Source organism: Hyposmocoma kahamanoa, unplaced genomic scaffold (assembly GCF_003589595.1).
Source record: "Hyposmocoma kahamanoa isolate Upper Pololo Valley unplaced genomic scaffold, ASM358959v1 192, whole genome shotgun sequence".
Taxonomy (NCBI): domain Eukaryota; kingdom Metazoa; phylum Arthropoda; class Insecta; order Lepidoptera; family Cosmopterigidae; genus Hyposmocoma; species Hyposmocoma kahamanoa.
In genome coordinates, this window is record NW_020653719.1 from 10609141 (window position 1) to 10630450 (window position 21310).

General features: G+C 34.9%; 2 protein-coding genes across 5 annotated transcripts in view; one reads left to right on the plus strand and one right to left on the minus strand.

Moving 5' to 3' along the window:
• The window catches only part of LOC113226540 (nucleolysin TIAR), a 13780-nt gene extending 6211 nt beyond the window's left edge, over positions 1–7569 (minus strand). For 2 of the 4 annotated variants that reach the window (XM_026459195.1, XM_026459194.1), the window contains exons 1-2: positions 6549–7563; positions 5736–5837 (exon numbers count right to left, since the gene is read on the minus strand). In XM_026459195.1, coding sequence (XP_026314980.1) covers positions 5736–5837; positions 6549–7415 — 969 coding nt within the window. In that variant the 5' untranslated portion in view covers positions 7416–7563. Of the gene's footprint in view, positions 1–5735; positions 5838–6548 lie in introns of all 4 variants that reach the window. The other 2 variants (XM_026459196.1, XM_026459197.1) reach the window with 2 other exon arrangements.
• Positions 7570–8307: 738 nt separating this feature from the next.
• On the plus strand, positions 8308–20955 carry LOC113226427 (zinc transporter 7). Its single transcript, XM_026459036.1, has 3 exons — positions 8308–8716; positions 8835–9052; positions 20071–20955. Exons 1-3 carry the CDS (start codon positions 8527–8529, stop codon positions 20698–20700), a joined length of 1038 nt encoding a protein of 345 aa, XP_026314821.1. The 5' UTR covers positions 8308–8526; the 3' UTR covers positions 20701–20955.
• Positions 20956–21310: the final 355 nt, after the last annotated feature.

Below are 21310 nucleotides of genomic sequence, written 5' to 3' on the forward strand. Positions count from 1 at the left end.
GAGGTCGACAGTTCGAATAGCTGTACTAGGACTTTAATTTCTAAATTACGTACGTACATATTTTGTGAGTGTTGAGTAGCAATACCTCTTGCACGATCGATGAAGGGAAACGTCGTAATAACGTCAAGAGTCTCAGCTCTTGGAAAACGTGTGAAGTCAGCAACTTTCTACTTAGAGGAGACGGCAGTGGGATCAACAATGCTGCTGCCGTTAGTTAAAATGGCACTCGTGACAAAAACTCAAAATCGAGAAAATAATATTTAAAGAAATTAAACAAAAAACTATTTTTCTCTTGTGGTAACTTTATACAATAAAAGCCGTGGTTAATAAAAGCCGTTTGACCTACTGCCTCTCAAGCAGAAGGTCGTGGGTTCGAATCCGGGATCGCGGATTTAATCTCGGAATTTATGTGCGAAATTTAATTTGAAATTTATCATGAGCTTTTCAGTGAAGGACAACATCGTAATGAAACCTGCACGTTGAAGAAGGTTCGGAAAACGTGTGAAGTCCTTTATTTATTTCTTTATTTATCCCCCATTTAGTCCCCAACCCGCATTGGGCCAGGGTGGCAGACTATGGCCTAAACCCTCGTCTGAAAGGAGACCCGTGCCCAGCAGTGGGACATATAAATGGGTTGATGATGATGAACTTCATACCTTATCCATCTAGAAAAAAAAATAGTGACAGATCCGCCTTTTTACTGATCACAGCCGTACATCGCACTTACAATAGTGTAGCAACTAAAAATATGTGACATTCAAGATTATACTATTGCAAAACGTAAAATATTATTCTCTACAAGTAAATAGTACAGTCATCAGAATCTTGTAAGAAACAATTAAAAGATATCTACTTGAATCAAAATGAGGCAAACTTTTTATGAGCTTGTTCTGGGTAAAACAGTCCTTATTCAAAAATATGACATGTTTTTTCCCTTTTATTTTTAAATATAATTGACATGTATGAAATTGTTTAGATGTCTGTAATCAACTTTAACTTATATATAATTTTAATAATCTTTCACGGTAAGTGAGTAATTAGTTTCTCATCGTTTCTGAAAAAAAAAAACTTTTTGAGTTAATACTATATATATATGGGCGCATGTTAATATTATATATATAATATATATATTAACATGCGCCCTTTCAACTAAAAGCGGCAGAATGGATGGATGATGTTGTTGAATATTAAACCTGTTCATGAATAGTGCCTACTTAAATAGCACCGCACGCCAGAATGTCATGTCTTTGTGCGAACGTGTAAAATAATATAATAATAAACGGGTTAAATAATATGCAATCCCAAGTTTCGCTCCGATGAAGCAAAGGACAGTGTTACAATTAGATAAATGTTCCTGCCACCCAAAATTTTCGACAGATTTTAGCTACAGCCGGTTACGACTTTCATTTAGACTACCTAGTTTCACTACTAGGCAGTGAGAAAAGATGTTCAGATGGCACAGAAGTAGAGAAAAGATGTTCAGATGGCACAGAAGTGGCGAAAATCGCCATATATTGTAGATTTACTTGTACTTAGATGTTGCCAAAATGCTTTTTTTGAAGGCCAATATAAAATAGGGCTCAGAAAAAGGCTGTTTTGTTTAAATAATGAATACTATCTAGACGACTTGATTCGCTTTTGTGTTGAATCGATTTATTTAATAATCGCATTTAAAATGGATCGACATGAATGAATTTACAGGGTCAAGAGCACGTTAAGCTCGACACTTAAGATTTAAATCCATCTCTATGCCGCTTACGATAAGAACGGTCCAAAGTACAAACTGTCAAGCTTGACGTGCTCTTGACTGTACATTTCAATCAATCTTTATAAAAATCAAATCGTACTGTGCATCCCTAGTACACGGACTGCTTGTGTTATGTTACAGCCTCAGTGGCTCAACGGATTGAACTGTGCCATTCCATTCCCGATTAGACCAATTTGGGAATTCAACTTTCATAATTGGTACTAAGTGTTCTGTGTAGTGTCCCTGAGTGAATTCCGTTACTCGGATACTCATAATGCAGGGAATTGGTTTGACGCCAAGTTATGAGTGTGGTTATCTCGCACATTATTATTACTACTTTGACGACCTCAGTAGCACAGCAGTTTGTTTTCTGGTCGCTGAATTGATTCCTGGTATAATCAAAATTTAGCAAAATTGATCCTGGTGTGTGTTCTGGACAGTGAGTTACTTTACTCTGGTAATCATATTACCAGGACTTTTGTTTTCCGGCACAAGTAACCCTTATGGGTGTAACGGTAGTACGCTTTATAATCAACAAAAGCGAATTGCCGACGCGTGAGAAATCGCAATTTGCAGTGCAATTAATAAGTCCAGCATAAGGTTATGGTGTTTTCTAGAATGATAAGCAATCAAAACAATAGAAACTTTTGTTGAATTGCAAATGGGAGCGAAATAAGGAAATGTGGTTATAAACCAAGTGCAAACCCTTTCTGTAATAAAATTTGCCACCGAAATTAGGTAGAGAAAACTAACCTGAAAATTACACTCTAACGTATCTCTGCCGTACGCTAACTATAAAAAACCATAACCTAGTTTTAGAATACTGAAATTGTTTAATGATATTTCAGCTATGCATAGTTAGGGCACGTTCATCGGAACTTCGAACAAGTTAAGTCATAATTATGTTAGTCGTAGTACATATGTAAGTCGGTTCGAATCCGACCGGATCGAAGGAATTTTTTCTGAGTGTTTTTTCTGAGTGTTCGATCTTTGTATTAATAATTATAACAAGCTAGTGGAGTAATTTCACAAAAAATAATTGAATATCAATTCAATAAAAATTTAATTAAGTTAAGTCATTTTAACTGTTTTTAAAAGAGAATTTTGTGCTCTTTTGCTATTTAAATCGGATATAATATGACCATTTGCCACTTGTCCACTTTTGTCCTTGATAATATGTAATAAGTTAAATTAAGAATTGATACGTGCTCGGAATAAATTTGGTGATTTTAAATTTTAAATATGGTTCCTTAAAATAACAAACATTTATTATCGTACAGTACTGGGGGTCTACTCACGTTCTCCGTTCGCCATACATCCGAAACAAGTACTTTCCAATGAGTAATACTCGAACAAATTAAAAAAAAACCAATGTCTAGTATGAGCCTTCATTCGCATCATGCGTCTTTTTGTCGAGTTATTACTTATTTGACAGTAATTGTTTCGGGCTGAGAACGAGAGTACAGGGCCAGGGTCAAAAGAATGTCACGATTGACACTTAAGATTTAAATTCAACTCTATGCCGCTTTCGATAAGAACGGTCCAAAGCATCGAGCTTGATTGATGTGCTCTTGACTGTACAACACCTCGATCCAGGCAAACGCAACCTAACCTTAGTTTAGTGCATGTCTCTTTCTAAAAAAAATCACTTTCAAGAAAAGGACGGAAGATTTCCGATACGCCAAATTAACCGACGCAAATAAGCAAAGGTATAATTCAATAAATAACACTACGCTTATTAAACTTAAAAATTGCAACTTTTCACTAGAGTATATAAAACGGAAACTTGCGATAACATTTAATTTTTTTTTTTTTTCAAAAAAAAAAGGAGGAGGTTCTCAGTTCGTTTGTTTTTTGTTGAAAAGTGGCTACCTCAGTAGTGATCCCATTTAAATTTCATGAAAATATTCCACCTCTAAGGGTGGCAAACTAGGGGATGAATCCGGATTCGCGCACTTTCCGGTAACCGATATCAATAAAATCTGGCAAATAAATATAATTCCACGAACTTTTCAGGTCGGTTTTTTTATTACTCTGTACTGTGATTGTCAACATTAACTATTTTTTTAATAAAACTTATTTTCTTTATTTCTAATTTAATATATGTATTAATTTTATCTGAATCATTTGGCATCGGAATATCGACAAAATTCGAGTAAATTTACAAACTGTAAGAATGTACAGAAGAAAGAAATTTCATTCTCTTTTGTTCTTACCATAAAAATTCTATGTGAGGCGTGAGGTGCTCACCCTTTTCTTATTGGCATCGATATCGACTGACTCACAGCACTTAAAGTAAGTTTAGTTTTGTCCAATTTGCCAGTGACATACTTAAAATAACTTTTGCATATAACTTTGACGGTTACTTTTGAATGTAACTTGAGTTAAAGAATAAATAACTTAAGTTGAATATTTCTTCACAAAAACATTTGAAGTGGTCTAGAAACAATGAAGGGGACTTTGTGGCCGATAATTTGTGATTTATGTGTAATTAACGCAAAAGTGGCATGACAATCAATTAGTTTCACTAGCTGTTTAGCTTTAGCGTCCACTTTTGAAGTTTTCCTTACTACACTATTACTTCTTAAAAATATACAAACACACCGTGCCTTTAGAATGCATTCATAGGCCCTCCTAGAGAGCTTCATAGGTAGTTAACTCACATCCAACGACACTGCGGTTATCTCTACATCTATTGACTTTTTACAAAACCATAAATTTACGAAAAATAAACTTTTTAAGTTTAGTTGTACTAATCTGTCTCAAATGCTGTCAATAATAAAAATGATCTTATAGTAGTGGTAGCAGGCTTTTCTTCGCTACCCAGCACAGAGTTATAACTTATCACCGTTTGGAGCAATCTATTTAAATATTTTTATTTTTAAGAAAATCTGATGAATTATGTAAGGCCATGAATCAAAAGTTATTATTGTTTATAATGTCAGTAATATAATCCAGGGAAGTTAGTATTTTACAGATAACCCTATATAACCATAATGCCTGTCTATTGTGACATAACTTTTTCGCTTCACCCAGTCACATCCGCCTTTTCACACAAGCCCATTTTTCTTAAAATGACACATTTCTTGTGATGTCACTTAATAAAAGCACCCAATAGTCAAGAATGGAAACAAAATTTCACTAACAAGAGTATAAAATTTAGCACTGACCCCACTAGAAAATATAATGAATTTACTTTACATAAGCAACGTATTGTCTGTATATAATTATCTACATATCCTTTCTTTGTGTATGTACATATATTTGAATTTAATTGTAAATAATTACGCAACTAAAAAATACTATAATACTATTTTGCGTGTAAAACTAAAGCAGTTCGTATTTTTATGTAATAAGATGTATTTTTAAAACAGATTTTTTTTTTCCTCGAACTTTGAACAGGTACATGTTCTCTCTTCCTCTGTCATTATTCAACAAATTGTGTTCTATCAAGTATCCTTGATTTAGTCAAGCAGCTACATGGACACTCATCATCAACCAATGATCTTATCAACAAATTTGTATGCAGTCAGTCTTAACTTGCTAGGGTAAAAGTTAAATCATAGGCAATATTATCTCAAGCATACTAGTAGGTCCTAGTCTACAAAAGTAAAATAGAAAGTAATATTTTCTATCTTTTACATAGACTTGCAAATTATTAATCCTTTAAAATTTAAATGATATTTGTCCAATACCCAGTTGCATATTACAAATTTGCAGTCACTACACCTTTGATTTATTTGATAATTCAAACGAGCTCTTTTTTAAATTTAGCTTTTCATCACATTTAGTTGTCAATGTCAACCTTCTTATGTCAATCCCTTTAGATTGGTCTATCTAGGTAAGTGCAGAGAGGCAGCACCTTACATAGAACAAAATTTTAGCCCTCTAAGAGTTCTTAAAAACCTCCAGTAAATATCTTAAAGACAGCGAGGTACTTGTACTAGTATAAAACCTGTATAACCAATAAAATACTGTAGATATTTACCTGAGCATACCAATAACCCATGCTTTGTTGGTATGGATATGGATATTGCGTTTGTGCTCCCATGTTAGCCGGTGCAGCTGGTGTTGCAGTGTTAGTCGTACTCTGTAATGTTACAAATACTGTTTAACACTAAGGTCATAATAAACTTCTTTGAAATGCCTAAATACAAGAAAAAATGTTACAAGAGATAACAGAATGAGACAGCCAAAAAAAGTGCAATAAATGGAATGGATCAAGCAAGTAACAGATATAAATGTCTACAAAGATATGGCTTACTGTAAAGAAATGCTGGCAGCTTATGGAGCTACCCATTAGATGAGAATATTTGTGGTCAACTGAATTTTAACCATTAAAACACCCTTTAAACTACTAAATAATAATTGTCCCATAACAACAGCAACTTTAACTGTTCGAAATATTCTTTTTTGTGTTAGTTATTTTATTATACAGCATTGAAAGTAAATAATTTACAAAGAATAAACAAGAATGTTTATATTTTACACTTGATTATATAAACAATTGGTATGTATGGACTGTCACAGTGCTGGATAATGTCCAAATTTTTTATACTTTGAAAGTTACTTTGTATTGTAAACTCATACATACTGATAGCAGTATAAACACCAATAAAAGCAGAACAGATGTTATATATACGCTTTTATAGTGCAAAATCATATATAACAACTTTCTATTATTTAGACTGTTTATCACAAACAATTACCTAATCTGAGAACTGCAAAACTTATCTTTTAAATGTAATCAGGAAATATATGATAAGTACTAAAAACATTTGCCCCATGGAGTAATACAAACCTGATTATCACCCCCTCCTCCATTCTCTTTTCCCCAGAAACATTTTACTGTATGTCCACTAATTTCTGTGTTATGAACGGCTTCAATTGCATGAGCAGCCGCCTCCTTAGTTGTGAACCTAATGAATGCATAGCCTTTATCCCTGAACACTCTGATGTCCTGTATCTGACCAAACTGTGAGAATGTGTTCTGCATTAGCTCCTCGGTGATAACATTGCTTGTGAATCCTCCGCAGTAAACAGTCGTGTTTGTGGGTGAACTCTGATTGTAGACCTCGTCAAATGTAGGCTGCTTCGCTCGCTTGCTGCTGGGAGCGCCCTCGTTTGGCCTGTTGGCTGGCGGCTTGCGTGTCGACCAGTTCGTCCGTATAGATCTCGAGCCCAGCCACTGCCCGTTCATAGCCTGGATCGCAGCTTCAGCGTCTGCCTTCTTCACGAACGATACAAAAGCGTACCCCTTAGATTTGAGCGTTTGTGGGTCGCGAACTATCCGACAGTTCGAAATCTCACCAAACGGGGCGAAAGCATCGCGTAATATGTGTGTTTCAATCTCTGGCGACAGGTCCCCTACGAATATGTGGTGGTGGTTGCTCGTGTCCGTCTTCGGCTGATTCCCAGGACTTGTGGCCCAGTTAACCTTCATTTCCTTGTCAAGAAACACTCGCTTGTTCATGGCGGCCAGGGCCGTAGCCGCCGACGTGTGACTTGTAAACTCCAGGAAAGCATACGGATCGTTGCCAGGCTCGCGGATTATCTTACACCCTTTTACTTCGCCTATTTGTCCGAACAATGCGCATAGAAAATCTTCTGTGACACTCGCGTCTAAATTACCGACGTAGAGAGTTTTCGGGTGGCTTTCGTCGCCCATTATTAGCTTATATCGTAATCTAGCGTTTACTTAATTACGACTATGAACACTAATATCGAAAATACTCGTAATCGACGTGTTATTTCATCACATAAAACATTGGATGACCGATAAAAGAAAGAAAAATGTCGCAAACAGAGCTATAACTTCTCGAAAGACGTTGCTGTTGACTCGTGAAACGTTCACTTTTCGGAAACAAACGCATCTATAGACGAATTTCCGGTGGAATCTATTTGAAATAATGGCGGCAAAAAAAAATTATTGCAAAAATACAAGTGAAAACTACAAATATATTTTACAAAATTATACGTATTAGTCATAAATGGATGAAAATGTGTTATGAAAAACATGCGGTTGTATTTTTAATGGAAAATTTAATAAATAAATTTGGGGCACCAGCGACAATATAAAAGTATTTCCGTAGACAAAATGCAAACTTTCCGGAAACGAGTGTCACTTAAAATCTATGACTCATCAAAAGTGCTATTTCATTGGCATAACAATTAAATGAATCGGGTCGTCATTGGACCAATGTCTGTCAGTTATTAAATTTTACCAATCACAACACAAACAGTATTACCATGGAGATGCAGCAAAATTTGGTATAGACAAATATAAAATGAGAGTTGTGTTGATATTGGATAACACTAACATTATGGTTAGTAAAACCAAATTAAATAATTTGTTTTAAACAATTTAAACCTTCCTAAATATGAGTAATTTATCTAAACTTAAAGCTTAGAGTTAACTATTATAATAATGACTAATAATAACCTTACTCTATTTGACGTTTACTGAGCGTGTGACGTCAAAAATTTTTGACAGACCGATGAAACGAAACTGAAGTTGTTGAACGATGCTGTAAAAGTTTGTTAATTTTTGTGAAATCTCTATTGAAGCGTATGTGATTCGGTCGGCATATGGTTCTGGTACATAATGCTCGTTGTCCTTTCTTAGGCACTTCCTTATTTTTGCGCTAGAAGAGTTCTTATCTTGCGAGGTTAGGTACCGCTTGTCAAGTACACGTATGCAGTGTTTCTAAAGTTTTGGTGATTTCTGTGTAATTAGGCCTGAGATGACGTGAAAGCCTGTACGTATCCCAAGAGTCATCATGTTGCCGCTCACACAGAAGGACACGCGTCTGTCGCGCGGGCCTTTCGGACGCCTTAGCGAGAAATTACAAAACTGGATGAGACTAATTTATTCCGATAGGAATTCAAGGAATCTGTTCCTTTTCCTTCTACTTAATTTGTCCTTCGCATTTGTTGAGTTGTTCTATGGAGTATGGACAAACAGTTTAGGTTAGTATTTTTTTTTATTTTCTTGTGAACTTGATTTAAAGTTAAGCCCAACTTTTCTTAAAGTAATAGCCTAAGGATATTTGTAGAAGGCTTGTAATGGTTGTGAATATTTTTTCAGGTCTAATTTCGGATGCATTCCATATGTTCTTCGATTGCACAGGCCTGGTGGCAGGTCTGGCTGCGTCACTAGTATCCAAATGGCGTGCGAACGAGAGATATTCTTATGGCTATGCACGAGCTGAAGTGCTAGCTGGTTTTGTGAATGGACTCTTTTTACTATTTATTGCATTTTTCATCATGAGTGAAGCTGTGGAAAGAGCTATTGAGCCACCTGAGGTAAGATTATAATTTTGTTTCTTGATAACAATTATTACTAAAACAATTTATGTACAAAATTGGCCAATACATAGCTCAGATTATCCAAAAAAAAATATTTGTGTGAGTGGTATGTACTGTCTACATAACTAGTTCAATTTGCATTTAATTATTATCTCCAAAACATAAGCTGCTGAAGTTCTATTACAAAATTATTAATTTGATAAAAAATATCCTTGTATCTCAATTTACTGAACATAAAAAAGAAATTGTCATAACATTGTATTTCTTCATTATTTTATAGAAGCCACTATATTGATTATTTGTGGCAAACTTAAAATAATCCTTGACACTGTATCTGTGTGCAAAGCAAAGAATTAATACTCTGAAATAATTTCTATAAAAAGTTGCTAGATTGTAGAATAAATATCTCCAAAATTATTCTAGAGACTTAAATAGGCCGAGTATATTTATCTAAACTTCATGTAATACACATAGAGTCAGGATTCAAAATTCCTAAGATTTTTTTTGATAATAATTTATCATGATAATTTTGCCGCCGTTAGTTAAAGGGTGTGTGACATTTAGATAAAATTGTTATGTACTGCTGTGGTCAGTAAAATAAGGTTAATTTGTCACTTTTTTATTTTTTACTATAAGTGGATATGGTATGAAGTTACCACAAGAGAAAAGTAAATATTTTTAAATTTCATTTCTATAAACATTTTCTCAGTTTTGAGTTTTTTAACTGACTTAAAAATTTCTTCTTCGATGATTCTTTTTTATTGGAAAGAGGGTACCTCGGATGTGGTCCTATTCGAATTTGAAGAAAATATTCCACCTTTAAGGGTGGCAATCTAGGGGATGAATGACTTTTGAGGTCTTTTTTTTAGTACTCTGTACTGAGGTTATGTCACAAGCACCCTTTCCCTTTCCACTAACTGCAGCAGAATTATTCAATGTATATTTGATAATTGTCCACACTGATTCATTTTCCTTTACTTTAATTTTTGAGTGAAATTGACAAACAGTGAGAAAATTTAATAAACAAAGAAAAATAATCGACAAAACAATCTTGTTTGTGACTTTTGAGATTGACAATTGACACGTTTGGGTGTCACATGGATTATATTATGATATGATATGACACAACACTTAGCGAATTTTATAAATATCAAGGTATATTTATCAAGATATTTATTGTGAATTATCACAATAATAAAAGTGATAATTATATCAATGATAATTATAGAACCCTAAATAGAGTGGGAGATACCTACCTCTGAAATCTCAGATTGATTAAAAATGAAAGGCAAAAATAAATACAAATTTTTATATTTTTACTTACAATAACGGAACTCGTCTTCCAAATACAGTTAATTACTAATTAGGTGTCAAAAGTACAAAACAAAATATAGTACAATAATTCCGGAATTTCAGTAACACTAGTACGATAGAGTGCGATTTACGATGCGACATAGAAGCGCGATAGCTATCGTGCGTTTATGTCGCTTTTCACGCAAGTCGCGCCTTGTGGTGCTGCGCTGCAGACAAAAATATTTATTGTATGTATTTATTGAGTTCAGGTTTTCACAATTGTTGCACATAGGAAATGAAACTATTTTTTCGGATCTTAATCGCGTATATTAGTTTTGTTCAAAGTTTAGGTAATCATCAATAAAAGGTCAAGTATTTTATGTATTTTTATACACAAAAACAAGACTACAATTAATAATATAAACAAATAAATCTCGGTAAATAGTCCTTCTTAAATCCCAAAACAAAGATCTGCAACTATGTGCTAGTGTATGTAGTATGTGGAAAAATTCGTGAGGTCCATTTATGCGTTCCCTGGCTTAGTTGGCATAACGTCTGGCACGGTTTGCTAGGAGCCGTTGAATCCAACATTGGGGAATCCAGCCAGATCAATGTGAATTCTTATATATATTATCGTATATTCTTAAGTATGTTTCATACTTGGAACAAACTAGTGGAGTAATTTCACAAGAAATAATTGAATATCATGGTGGTGAAATGTTGTGACATTCAATAAAACTTAATTACAAATAGTCCTTCGGTTCAAATCCGGCCGGATTGAAGGATTTTTTTCTGAGTGTTCAATCTCTGTATTAAATACCAAACTAGTGTAGTAATTTCACATAAAAAATAATTGAATATCAATTTAAATACAATGTATAGCGATATCTCTAGCCAGGGCTGGTAGCTGTAAAGGTATCTAACTGGGTGACGAAATACTTAAGATTTCTCATAGATGGCGCTACGGCTAAAAAGTCGTTGAAAAACCATATTGAAAGACACGGCAACAAACAGAAAAATTCGTGAGGTCCGCTGGTTCGTTCCGTGGCTTAGTTGGCATAGCGTCGGCCACGGTATGCAAGAATACGCCGGTTCGAATCCGGCCGGATCGAAGGAATTTTTTCTGAATGTTCGATCTTTGTATTAATTTTTTTTTAAATTATTTTTGTTCATATGCCCTCAGTCCTTAAACTTAAACATATCCATGCTATAGTTTTACAGTAGTTTTTGGTATAAGTTCTGTGGCATTCTCCTTCTTAACTTTGTACTCGGCTAATAGTGTTCTGCCAATGTATATTTCGAGTAGCCTTGATTTTTTCAAACAGCTCAAGCTTCCCAGATGCTCATTGTCAACCAAGATTTTAAAGCTATAGGTGAGAGGTTAAAGAACCTTAAGTGCCTAATAGTAATTTTTACTACGAAGTGTTTTAAAGAGAATGAAACTCTTATATAGGCATTTCCTAAACTTAATTATTTAACAGCCTTTGTGGACCTATTATAAGATCAATAACAATTCGATTGGAAATATATTATTACTATTATTTAAAATCAATCTTAAGTTGAAATAAAATTTGTTAAATAAGAAACAAACGACAATAGGATTTAGTGTCTTTTACCATTGCGTGATTTTTATCATTCTAAAGCAGTATTTGTAAAACAACAAAATTCTTGCAGAAAGCAGACAGTGTTTTGTTAACATATATATAGGTTATTTGTAAAATACGTACAACCTCTTTTTAGCAGTAGAGTTCCTTGTCTAAGAGGTCGTCCAGGGAAGTACTGCCACCTTACCGATACCTTTCGCCAAGCAGTAATGTGAGCAATAACTCCGTTCGGGTTTTGAAGGGTAAGGGTGCTGGTGAAATTACAGGCACATAGGACTTGTCAACTTATGTCTCAGATCTTTGCAATTTAAAGCTCTGAATTTCACTGCAACTGTTATGGACAGGCGTATAGATTACCATCAGGCCCACGACTTGTTCGTCCCGTCAGTTGATTTTATAAAAAAAAACTAACATAACCACTTTTGTTCCACGACTTTTAATAGTTCATCTTTACTTTCGTGCAAAAAATATTTAAATTTCTCTACACCGTAATAACTCTGGGCAGTAACAAAAGACAGCGCTAGTGTAAATACCAGCCCGATGCAGTCAGGTCTACCTTCGTTCTCCGTCCAACATCCGTCTGAAACAATTACTGACAAATAAGTAATATTCGACCAATTATAAGACGCATGATGCAAATGAAGCTTCAAAGTTGACATTGTCTTTTGGTGGGTGGAGGTCGCCAGAGAGGACGCTTGTTCTAAAAAGTGTCAGATTGAACAACAAAAAGTTAAAAATTTATGCGTATGCGCGCCATCGGCATTTGTGTCAGATGGGAGACGTGGCTAATTAGGGTCCACCTTGCGCTGAGTGACGTAATGAATTAGTATTGCGTAGTGGGACGTGTTTGGTCACGTATGCGGAAACTCAGAATCGGAATTTGATATTGTCACTGTGTTTGTTGCACTCACGCTCAGTAGATGTTGTCACAATTCCGGAGCAGCGATGCTCGCCTGATAGCCCCAACACTTTTGCCGAATTATTTCGATTTTTTTTTTGAAAATTATGAATTGAAATATGTAGGGAATTAACAAAATACACATCTGCTGTAGTCGGAATCCAAGAGGGAGGGGGTTTTATTTATCAATTATATTTTGTAAAAAATCGTGGGAAAAATAGTAGATTGTACAAGAAGTGCATAAAACGCGTCATTTTCTTCGAGGGTAAAATGGGTTATACACTCTGCTTTTCACTTCGATGCGAGAAAATTAGACAGCAATATTACAAATAAACGATTATTTAATAAAAATTGAATGTAAAATTACAACAATTAGACATATTTAATATGTCGGTTTTTTATTTTATGCACTGGAGCATAAAATCCTATTTTATGCACTAGAACATAATATCCTATTTTATGCACTGGTACATACAATCCTATTTTATGCGGCCTACACCCAGCATAAATACGAACTTTAAGAGCATGACAAGTAAAAATAGTAGATTGTACAACAATTGCATAAAATGCTTCATTTTACCCGAGCCGCAGGCGAGTGTGGATACTTAAGTCGAGGGTAAAATAGGTTTTATGAACGAGTTATACACTCTGCTTTTCACTTCGATTGCGAGGAAATTATACAGCAATATTACGAATAAACGATTATTTTCTACACGTGACGCAGGTCGGACTACATAATGCTCTGTATATTTTACAAGGTTTTATTTTTTATGCATTTCTTATAACTTATTAGAATTACTATTGCCTACTTTTTTATTTTGTAATATAATACGGATTAAAAAATTAAAGTAAAATTTTGTTTCATAAAGTTCTAGTGTGCGTGGCTGTCGGCGCAAGGCGTCATTGCCTCGGTCTTAAACGACGATTTTATTTTATAGCACTAGAGCATAAAGTCCTATTTTATGCAGCCTACTCGCAGCATAAATACGAAGTTTAAGAGCATGAGAAGTGAAAAAATTATTTATGTCTTAGTTTATGTATATCTTTATTTATGTCTTATATGATACCTACTAGTATTTTACAAATAACCCTGTTATAAAGCAATCAAATTATTCACATAAATTATCAATACAACAAAATCAATTTCATTATCAGATTTTTTCCTTCATAGATTAGCCATGTACTGTGTCTCTCGTCTTATCTACCTCTGATAACTTGAACCTTCACAGTTATGTGTTAACTGTGCATGATTAATTTCAACTATACCTACAATTTTCATGGCATATTAAGTATATATGATAAAGTTAGGATTATGTTTCAGAAACATCTTTATAATGAGTGAAGTAGGTGAAAATGTTGTATGTCTTGTAAGTTTCTTCTGTACAACACAGTATTTGTCAAGTTTGCCCTACATTTAGGCACTGGTCATCAAAAGTATGTTACGCCATGATTCTGTCGGTCAATCTTCGAAGAATGTTGTGTAATTTCTGAGACAGTCAGAATTGTACTCTATTGCTTTTCTAATTTACTTACTCCAGTATCAGTACGTCTTAGAGTGTCTTGACATCTCGCGTGAAGAAATTAATTTTTGATTCGAAACTCGCAAAGATCTGTTTTTCCCCATAAGTCACTTATAATCTGAAAAATTATTATCAAAGTCAAATAATTTTTATTTCATAGGTAAGCAAATTACACTTTAAATCGTCATAGTGATTAAACTCTACTTCTCATTTGTATCACGAATTTTATGACAGAAAGCCTTATTTACTTAATTCCTGAAATTCTTATTGGAGATGCTCCGCTAAAACTGTTTTTACCACGGCCATTCAAAATAGGTATTTCTCAAAATACGTAAATGGTTCCATGAAATTAATAATATGTAAATTAGTCATAAATGTCACTGAACACGATACAAATAACAAGTTCCTATTATGGACAGGTTTATGTACGTAGAAAAATATATACATTGTTTTCATCTTTATTTGATAACGTGATAATAATATGTATTCTATAACAGTTTATAGGTATTATCCCACTCCATACTACAGGGCACAGACTTTCTTCAAAAATAGATTATTTAGTAACTTATTATATATTAAGCCATTGGAATTCATGCAAATTTCTACTCTAATAACTGTTATTTAGTTACTATTTCAATTGAATTGAAATTGGCAAAATATCGCGAATATTTTCTAAAGTCCTTGAGAGTGTAACTAATCATTGTACTTGTACAGGAAATCATAGTGTAACACTAAGTTACTCTTACGAGTTTTGAAATAAGGTCCTTTGTTCTCTGTCCTGTCATGCTTAGTCTAACATTTTTGTGCTTTGTTATGTTTAATTGCCGTGTTGTTTTTATGAAAATTCATAATATTGCTTTCGCCTTAGTTTATTGCTTTCACGATACATGGGTAAGGCTACAGTTATTGAAAAATGTAATTAGTGGTGATCACAATAAAGTTACTTATCACTGTGATAATGAAAGGGATGGGCCTATTTTAACAGCACGTTGCAGCCCCCTCCTTTTTTCTATATACAATTTTATTAAGAAAGACCCAAGTCCAAACCTATATCTATGGTCCAAATTTACAGTACAACGATTTGTGTGAGTGGGTGTCCGATAACTGTCCTCGGAAACGCCGGAAGATGACACTCTTCGGCCAAAAGTCCTCCTTCATGAAGGCCCACGATGTTAAGTTGGTACTCTCACCACAAATGAATTAAAATTCACATTGGGGCGGGATTCCAACTGCTCGATTCTGAGGACAGCTTTGGCTTTCACCCGTATGTACCTACTCTACAATGTCTGCTATAGAGTAATGAAGTCGTGACACGTATAGCAACGTCGTCGGTACCGCGGAAGGAAATTTGATTAAAAGTGTATTCCACAGCATTTGACGACCTTCGCGCCGTGGTCGAGTGACTTGCATATCGGTTTGCATGGTATCGCCGTCATTGAGTTCCCGGGTTCGATCCCCAGTCGGGTCAATGTAGAAAAGTAACTTTTCACTAAAGGTTTTAAGATAAGTAAGTTTATTTGTAAGACACGAGTTTTATTTATTTCATTCAGAAAATAATTTGTTTAGGAAACATAGATGGCGGGACTTGAAACATAAGCACGTTCTTAACGCTTACGCTTAAATTGAAAAGCGTGCATATGTGCTTATTTAAAAAAAGCAAACTTATATAAGTTAAAAAAAAGAATTTTTTTAAGTGGTTTTCGTTTAAACGCCCACCTCTTGTCATAGTCATGTCATTTATTGCATTATATGTCACTGGAACAGGTCTTAAAGTTATTACATGCTCCACATAAAACCTGTGCCCCACTACAACTTAACTTACTTTACTAATTACGTTTTCTATTTTAATAATAAAAAAAACTAGTGTAAATTATAAAACAGTTTTATAGTCTCTTTTTAATCTTTTTAACTTATTAGTAAACATGGCATGAGCTAACAGTAGATAATTTTAAATCAATTTGAGGCTTGTAACTTTTTTTACATAGGTTTTACGGCATCGGCATTAACTCTATCAAGCCAAATTTTCAAATAATTTCTTACTTCAAAAACTACGATTGCTTAGAAATTTTTTTTTTATATTTGCGCCTTAAACACAAGGTGTGTTTTTTAATAAGTGCGCTGACTATGCTCCAAGAAGATCCAACTTTAACAACAAAAGCTATACAGGGCCCCTCAGCAGATTAAAAATATTAAGCAATAGTCGCAACACAATTTCCCATTAATGTCGCAATATAATTTACTCGCAATGGAGCTCGAGCGTGTAACCTGGCCGTTAGATAGCATAATAGCCTCAAACAAGAAGATAATGAAATTACTGAACCAACTTCAACAAGAAAATAACATTTTCTTAATAGTTGGGAACCTGGGAGTCTAGTCTCGATCTCCGTCCGACATCCGTCCGAAACAATTACTGCCAAATAAGCAACACTTGATCAAATGAAAAGACGCGTGATGCAAATGAAGCTTCATACTGGATACTTGTCTTTTAATTTTGTCGAATATTACATCTTTGACAGTAATTGTTTCGGACGGAAATAGAGAGTAGACCCCCTGTGACCTCTTCGAATGCCTAGACTGGGCGTACTTGTTTTATTTTGTTTTAGCAAATACATATAACGAGAAGTGCTACCAAACCTATTTCTGCCGCCCAGCAATGATGTTAACATTACTGCGTTCCGGTTTTGATGGGTAAAGGTGCTAGTGAAACTACATGCATTTGAGACTTGTCAACTTTATGTCGCAGGGTGACGGGTGCAATGGCAGTGCCCCACGGATCTTTGCGATTTAAGAGTACATATAATATACAACCACAAATGACTTTGATTGATTCCGCACAACAGTGAAAGTGTTAAATCAATTCACTTTGGAAAAATATATAGTAAAATTGAGGATATACTATATATACTATAAATATATAGATGAGGATTACTCTACGGTGTGAAAACACGATTCCTAAGAATTTTCACGATAGAAAAAAATAATACAAACGTACCTCGAAATTTTACAAAAACACCGCTGTATTCAATAGTAATGGTTTTTTTTATATCAACTGAACTAAATAGGACATGTATGGTATACGGTATACCTACATTTTTCAAATGGCTTTAATTACGTTTGTGAAAAAATAAATTCTGAAATAAAGCCAGTGTCCCTGCCGCACGATCCAAGCAAAATGAACCTTATTAGTGCGGGAAAAAGTTTGAATTCGACCTGAGGTATTGGCTCTTAAAGATCTGTTATTGAATTATAAATATAAAATTTTAATCCGCCACTCGTCCACGTACAATCGTTACAGACACGCGATTTCGCTAATGATTTTGATACCGTAGCGTCCTAAAGCGTCGCGGTGTCTAACACGCAGCTGTATTTTCATTCCAATTACAAACATTTTAAAAATAATATTTTTTTTTTTTTTACGAAAATTGTTACGGACACGTATGTCAGTAGGAAAAATGACCGCTGATCCTCTAAAGTTACCGGTTGCCAAATAAAAAAAATGTAAAATGTAATATATAAGTATAAATAATTTCTTTGTTAAAATTGTAATTTGTTTGTAATGTACAATGAAGTGTTTACATATATACAAATAAATCCGCGGTTCCGCAGCCTGTTACCTGACACCAGATTGCACCACACTTCGCCGACAAGCAATTCGCGGATTAGCTATTTACTTTTTATATTATATCATATGTATGTTAGTTCTTATAATATATTGTATGGGCTATATTTGCTTGATTCAAATGAATGAATAAATAGTAAAATAAAATATAATGTAGCCTACTCTCAGTTTCAGTGTAGGACATCTGTCCAATGACCTTGTTATTACAATCACTGGGCTGTTACAATTTGACAGTCAAGAATGTTTCTCAAGTAAGAGTTTCCTAAATTTTCGACACTGTCAACGGCGTTATGTCGAAAGTAGTTGCTCAAATTTATCAATACAATATCTGAAAAGCGTGAACGGAACGTGTGCTGTTAGAGCACGGTTTATCTAGTTTTTTGTTGCGACGTTGCGGTTTCTCGTAAAATGAATTATTTAAATGTTAGACACGTTCATTTGTCACTTATTGTTTTTATGTTACTTAACGACTTTTATGTTACAACGGTGAGCATTGTGGGCGGTAGATTTTGTTTATGGTACCAAGTGATAAAGCCCCTTGTGCCTGTAGCACATATTATTGTAATTATTATATACCCAATTTCACCAAAACCCTGGCTCTTCTAAACTGATGCGCAATAATGCTTACATTACTGCTTGGCAGCAGAAGTACGTACGGTGGCAGTACTAAAACATGAAGAGGTTGATTTACTTTAGCTACTTTCTTACTTTAATAACGTACGGCATTTTGCTTTGAAGTAATTTCATTGATTTAATAGAATCTTTGTCCTGCAAAAACATGCGGTTAGGGACAATTTATAATTTGGGCTCCAGGGTGTCTTTGAGAAGCTTAAAGAAATTAACATGCTTACAATAGCGTCACAGTACGTTTATGAAAATTTAATTTATGTTTAAAATAATAGTATTATGAAAAATAGTAACGAACATAACATTAATACGAGGAATAAAAATAAACTGGCTGTTCTTGACGGTCGTCTTCAAGTCACTGATTAATTTAAGAGGCGACTTATACGCTTCTATAATAAGATTCCGATTGATATTCGAAATTTGGCATTTACGAGGTTTAAAACAATAGTGACAGAAAAACTTTAGGTACACTTGGTACCGTTTTCCGTTAATGTCGATCACCCATTTTACGTTTCACACCTAACCGTTCAAAAACGACATCCGTTCATGATTGCCAAAAGAACTGATTTGGATTTTCTCTACAATTCATGTAGGTAGAATGTTTATCTTTGAAATGGACAAAGAAACTTTGTAGTTGTGTAAAATGTGGTTAAAGAAAACACTTTCATAACCCCTTGTAACCCCCAATTAGTAGTGAGAGAACGGTTCCTTCTCAATTGGAAAGTCGACTGTTCGAAACCCTGTGGGCCATGTATAGATGACATTAGTTTGTAAGTTACGTGCATCTATGAATCTATCGCTAAAGGTAAAGGAAAACATCGTCATGAAAGCGATGTAACTTGGAAAACGTGTGTAATCTAAACCCCATTTATACTACGTATACTCGCTTGCTTATGGTCAGTTTTAAATATAGAATAACGTCGGCTAAATTATAAAAACTCGTAACGGTTTTTGAACGAAATGCCTTTTTTACTCTTCAAGCACAATATCGGGCAATTAGAGGCTAAAGTATAATTTGTAGGATCTTTGTCATATAATTATTTTTAATAATGATAATTCTCGTATTTATTCCTACTCAAAAGTTCACATTAATGGAGGTTACGAATTAAGCTTTTTGTGTTTTATCTATGACTTCATAGACCCCACTTAGTTATTCCGCTGCCGTTTGTTGAAATTTGAATATTGTGAAAATTGAATGTGACATCAAAAAAATTATTATATATACAGCCGTGATCAGTAACAAAAGCCCGATCTGTCACTATTATATTTTTTTCTTATGTGGATAAGGTATGAAATTACCGGAAGAGAAAAATGGATAGGTACCTATTAAAAAAAAAAAATCTTTATCTGGGTGATTGTCACCACCCTTTCAACTAACGGCGGCATTATTAGTTTCATAGATTTACAAGTTTTATAAAGTCTACGTGATTCACAATAAAATTTTTCATTTCCAGGTAAAACACGAGCGACTACTACTCGTGTCGATTCTCGGGTTCTTAGTGAACCTAGTGGGTATCTACGCATTCCATCACGGCCACGCGCACGGCCACGGTGGCCACGGTCACTCCCACGGCGGCCACGGCCACTCGCACAACCACCACGGGCATTCGCACGATGACATCGAAGCCCCGACTGGAGAAGGATCCGCCATCATGCGCGGAGTCTTCCTCCACGTCCTGGCCGATACATTAGGATCTGTAGGGGTTATTATATCAGCGATACTTATGAGAATGTTCGGATGGATGCGAGCAGACCCGATTTGCTCGATGGCAATAGCTCTACTTATAGCGGGAAGTGTTCTGCCTTTAGTGCGTGATTCGGCTGGTGTGTTAATGCAACGGACTCCTTCCGCGATCGAAAGAATGCTGCCCAACTTATATACTAGAGTTGTAGGTCTAGCCGGCGTCCACGCGGTGCAAGAGCCGCATTTCTGGACGTTATGCAGCAACGTACACGTAGGTGCCATTAAATTAGAAGTTGCGAAAGAAGTTGATCCACGATATGTTACAGAACAAGCTGGTAGGATCTTCAGAGAAGCCGGAGTAAAACACTTAACAGTACAGTTGGACTACTCGCCTCTCTGATCTTCGTAGAATCACAAATGTACAGTTTATTTCCACATAGTGGAGAAAATTTTATTGTATATAAGCAATGTAATGTATTTAATTAAATTTTGTTTGTATACTACGTGCGATTATCGCTGCTAACAGATTGACTGCAGCCAAGATCACGACTGTGTAAAGTTGATAACAACTTCACGCATTAACTGCATGCAGTCGATCTCGGTTGCATGAAGTTGGTTTCGACTCCATGCAGTTAATGCATGAAGTAATTATCCGAAACCTCGACTTCATGGAGTTAATGCGTGTAGTCGTTATCAGCTTCACGCTGTCGAGATGTTGGCTGTATGGAGTTGATTATGACTTCACGCATTAACTGCAAACATGCAGTCACTCTGTTAGCAGCCTATGAGTTACATTTCGAAAATCAGGGTCAGGGTATGGCCAAAAACTGACATAGACACATTAGGTCACATTATATTTAATTTATATAGGTGCTTAATTTTCTTCACAAGAAGCATTCCAGTGCTTCAGTAAACAAACATTTTCTCGACGCGTTATACATTTTTTTTTTTTACTATAAAGCATTCAAATCAAACTAAAAAAAGCCAATTCTCCCGCCGTACTTTGAAAT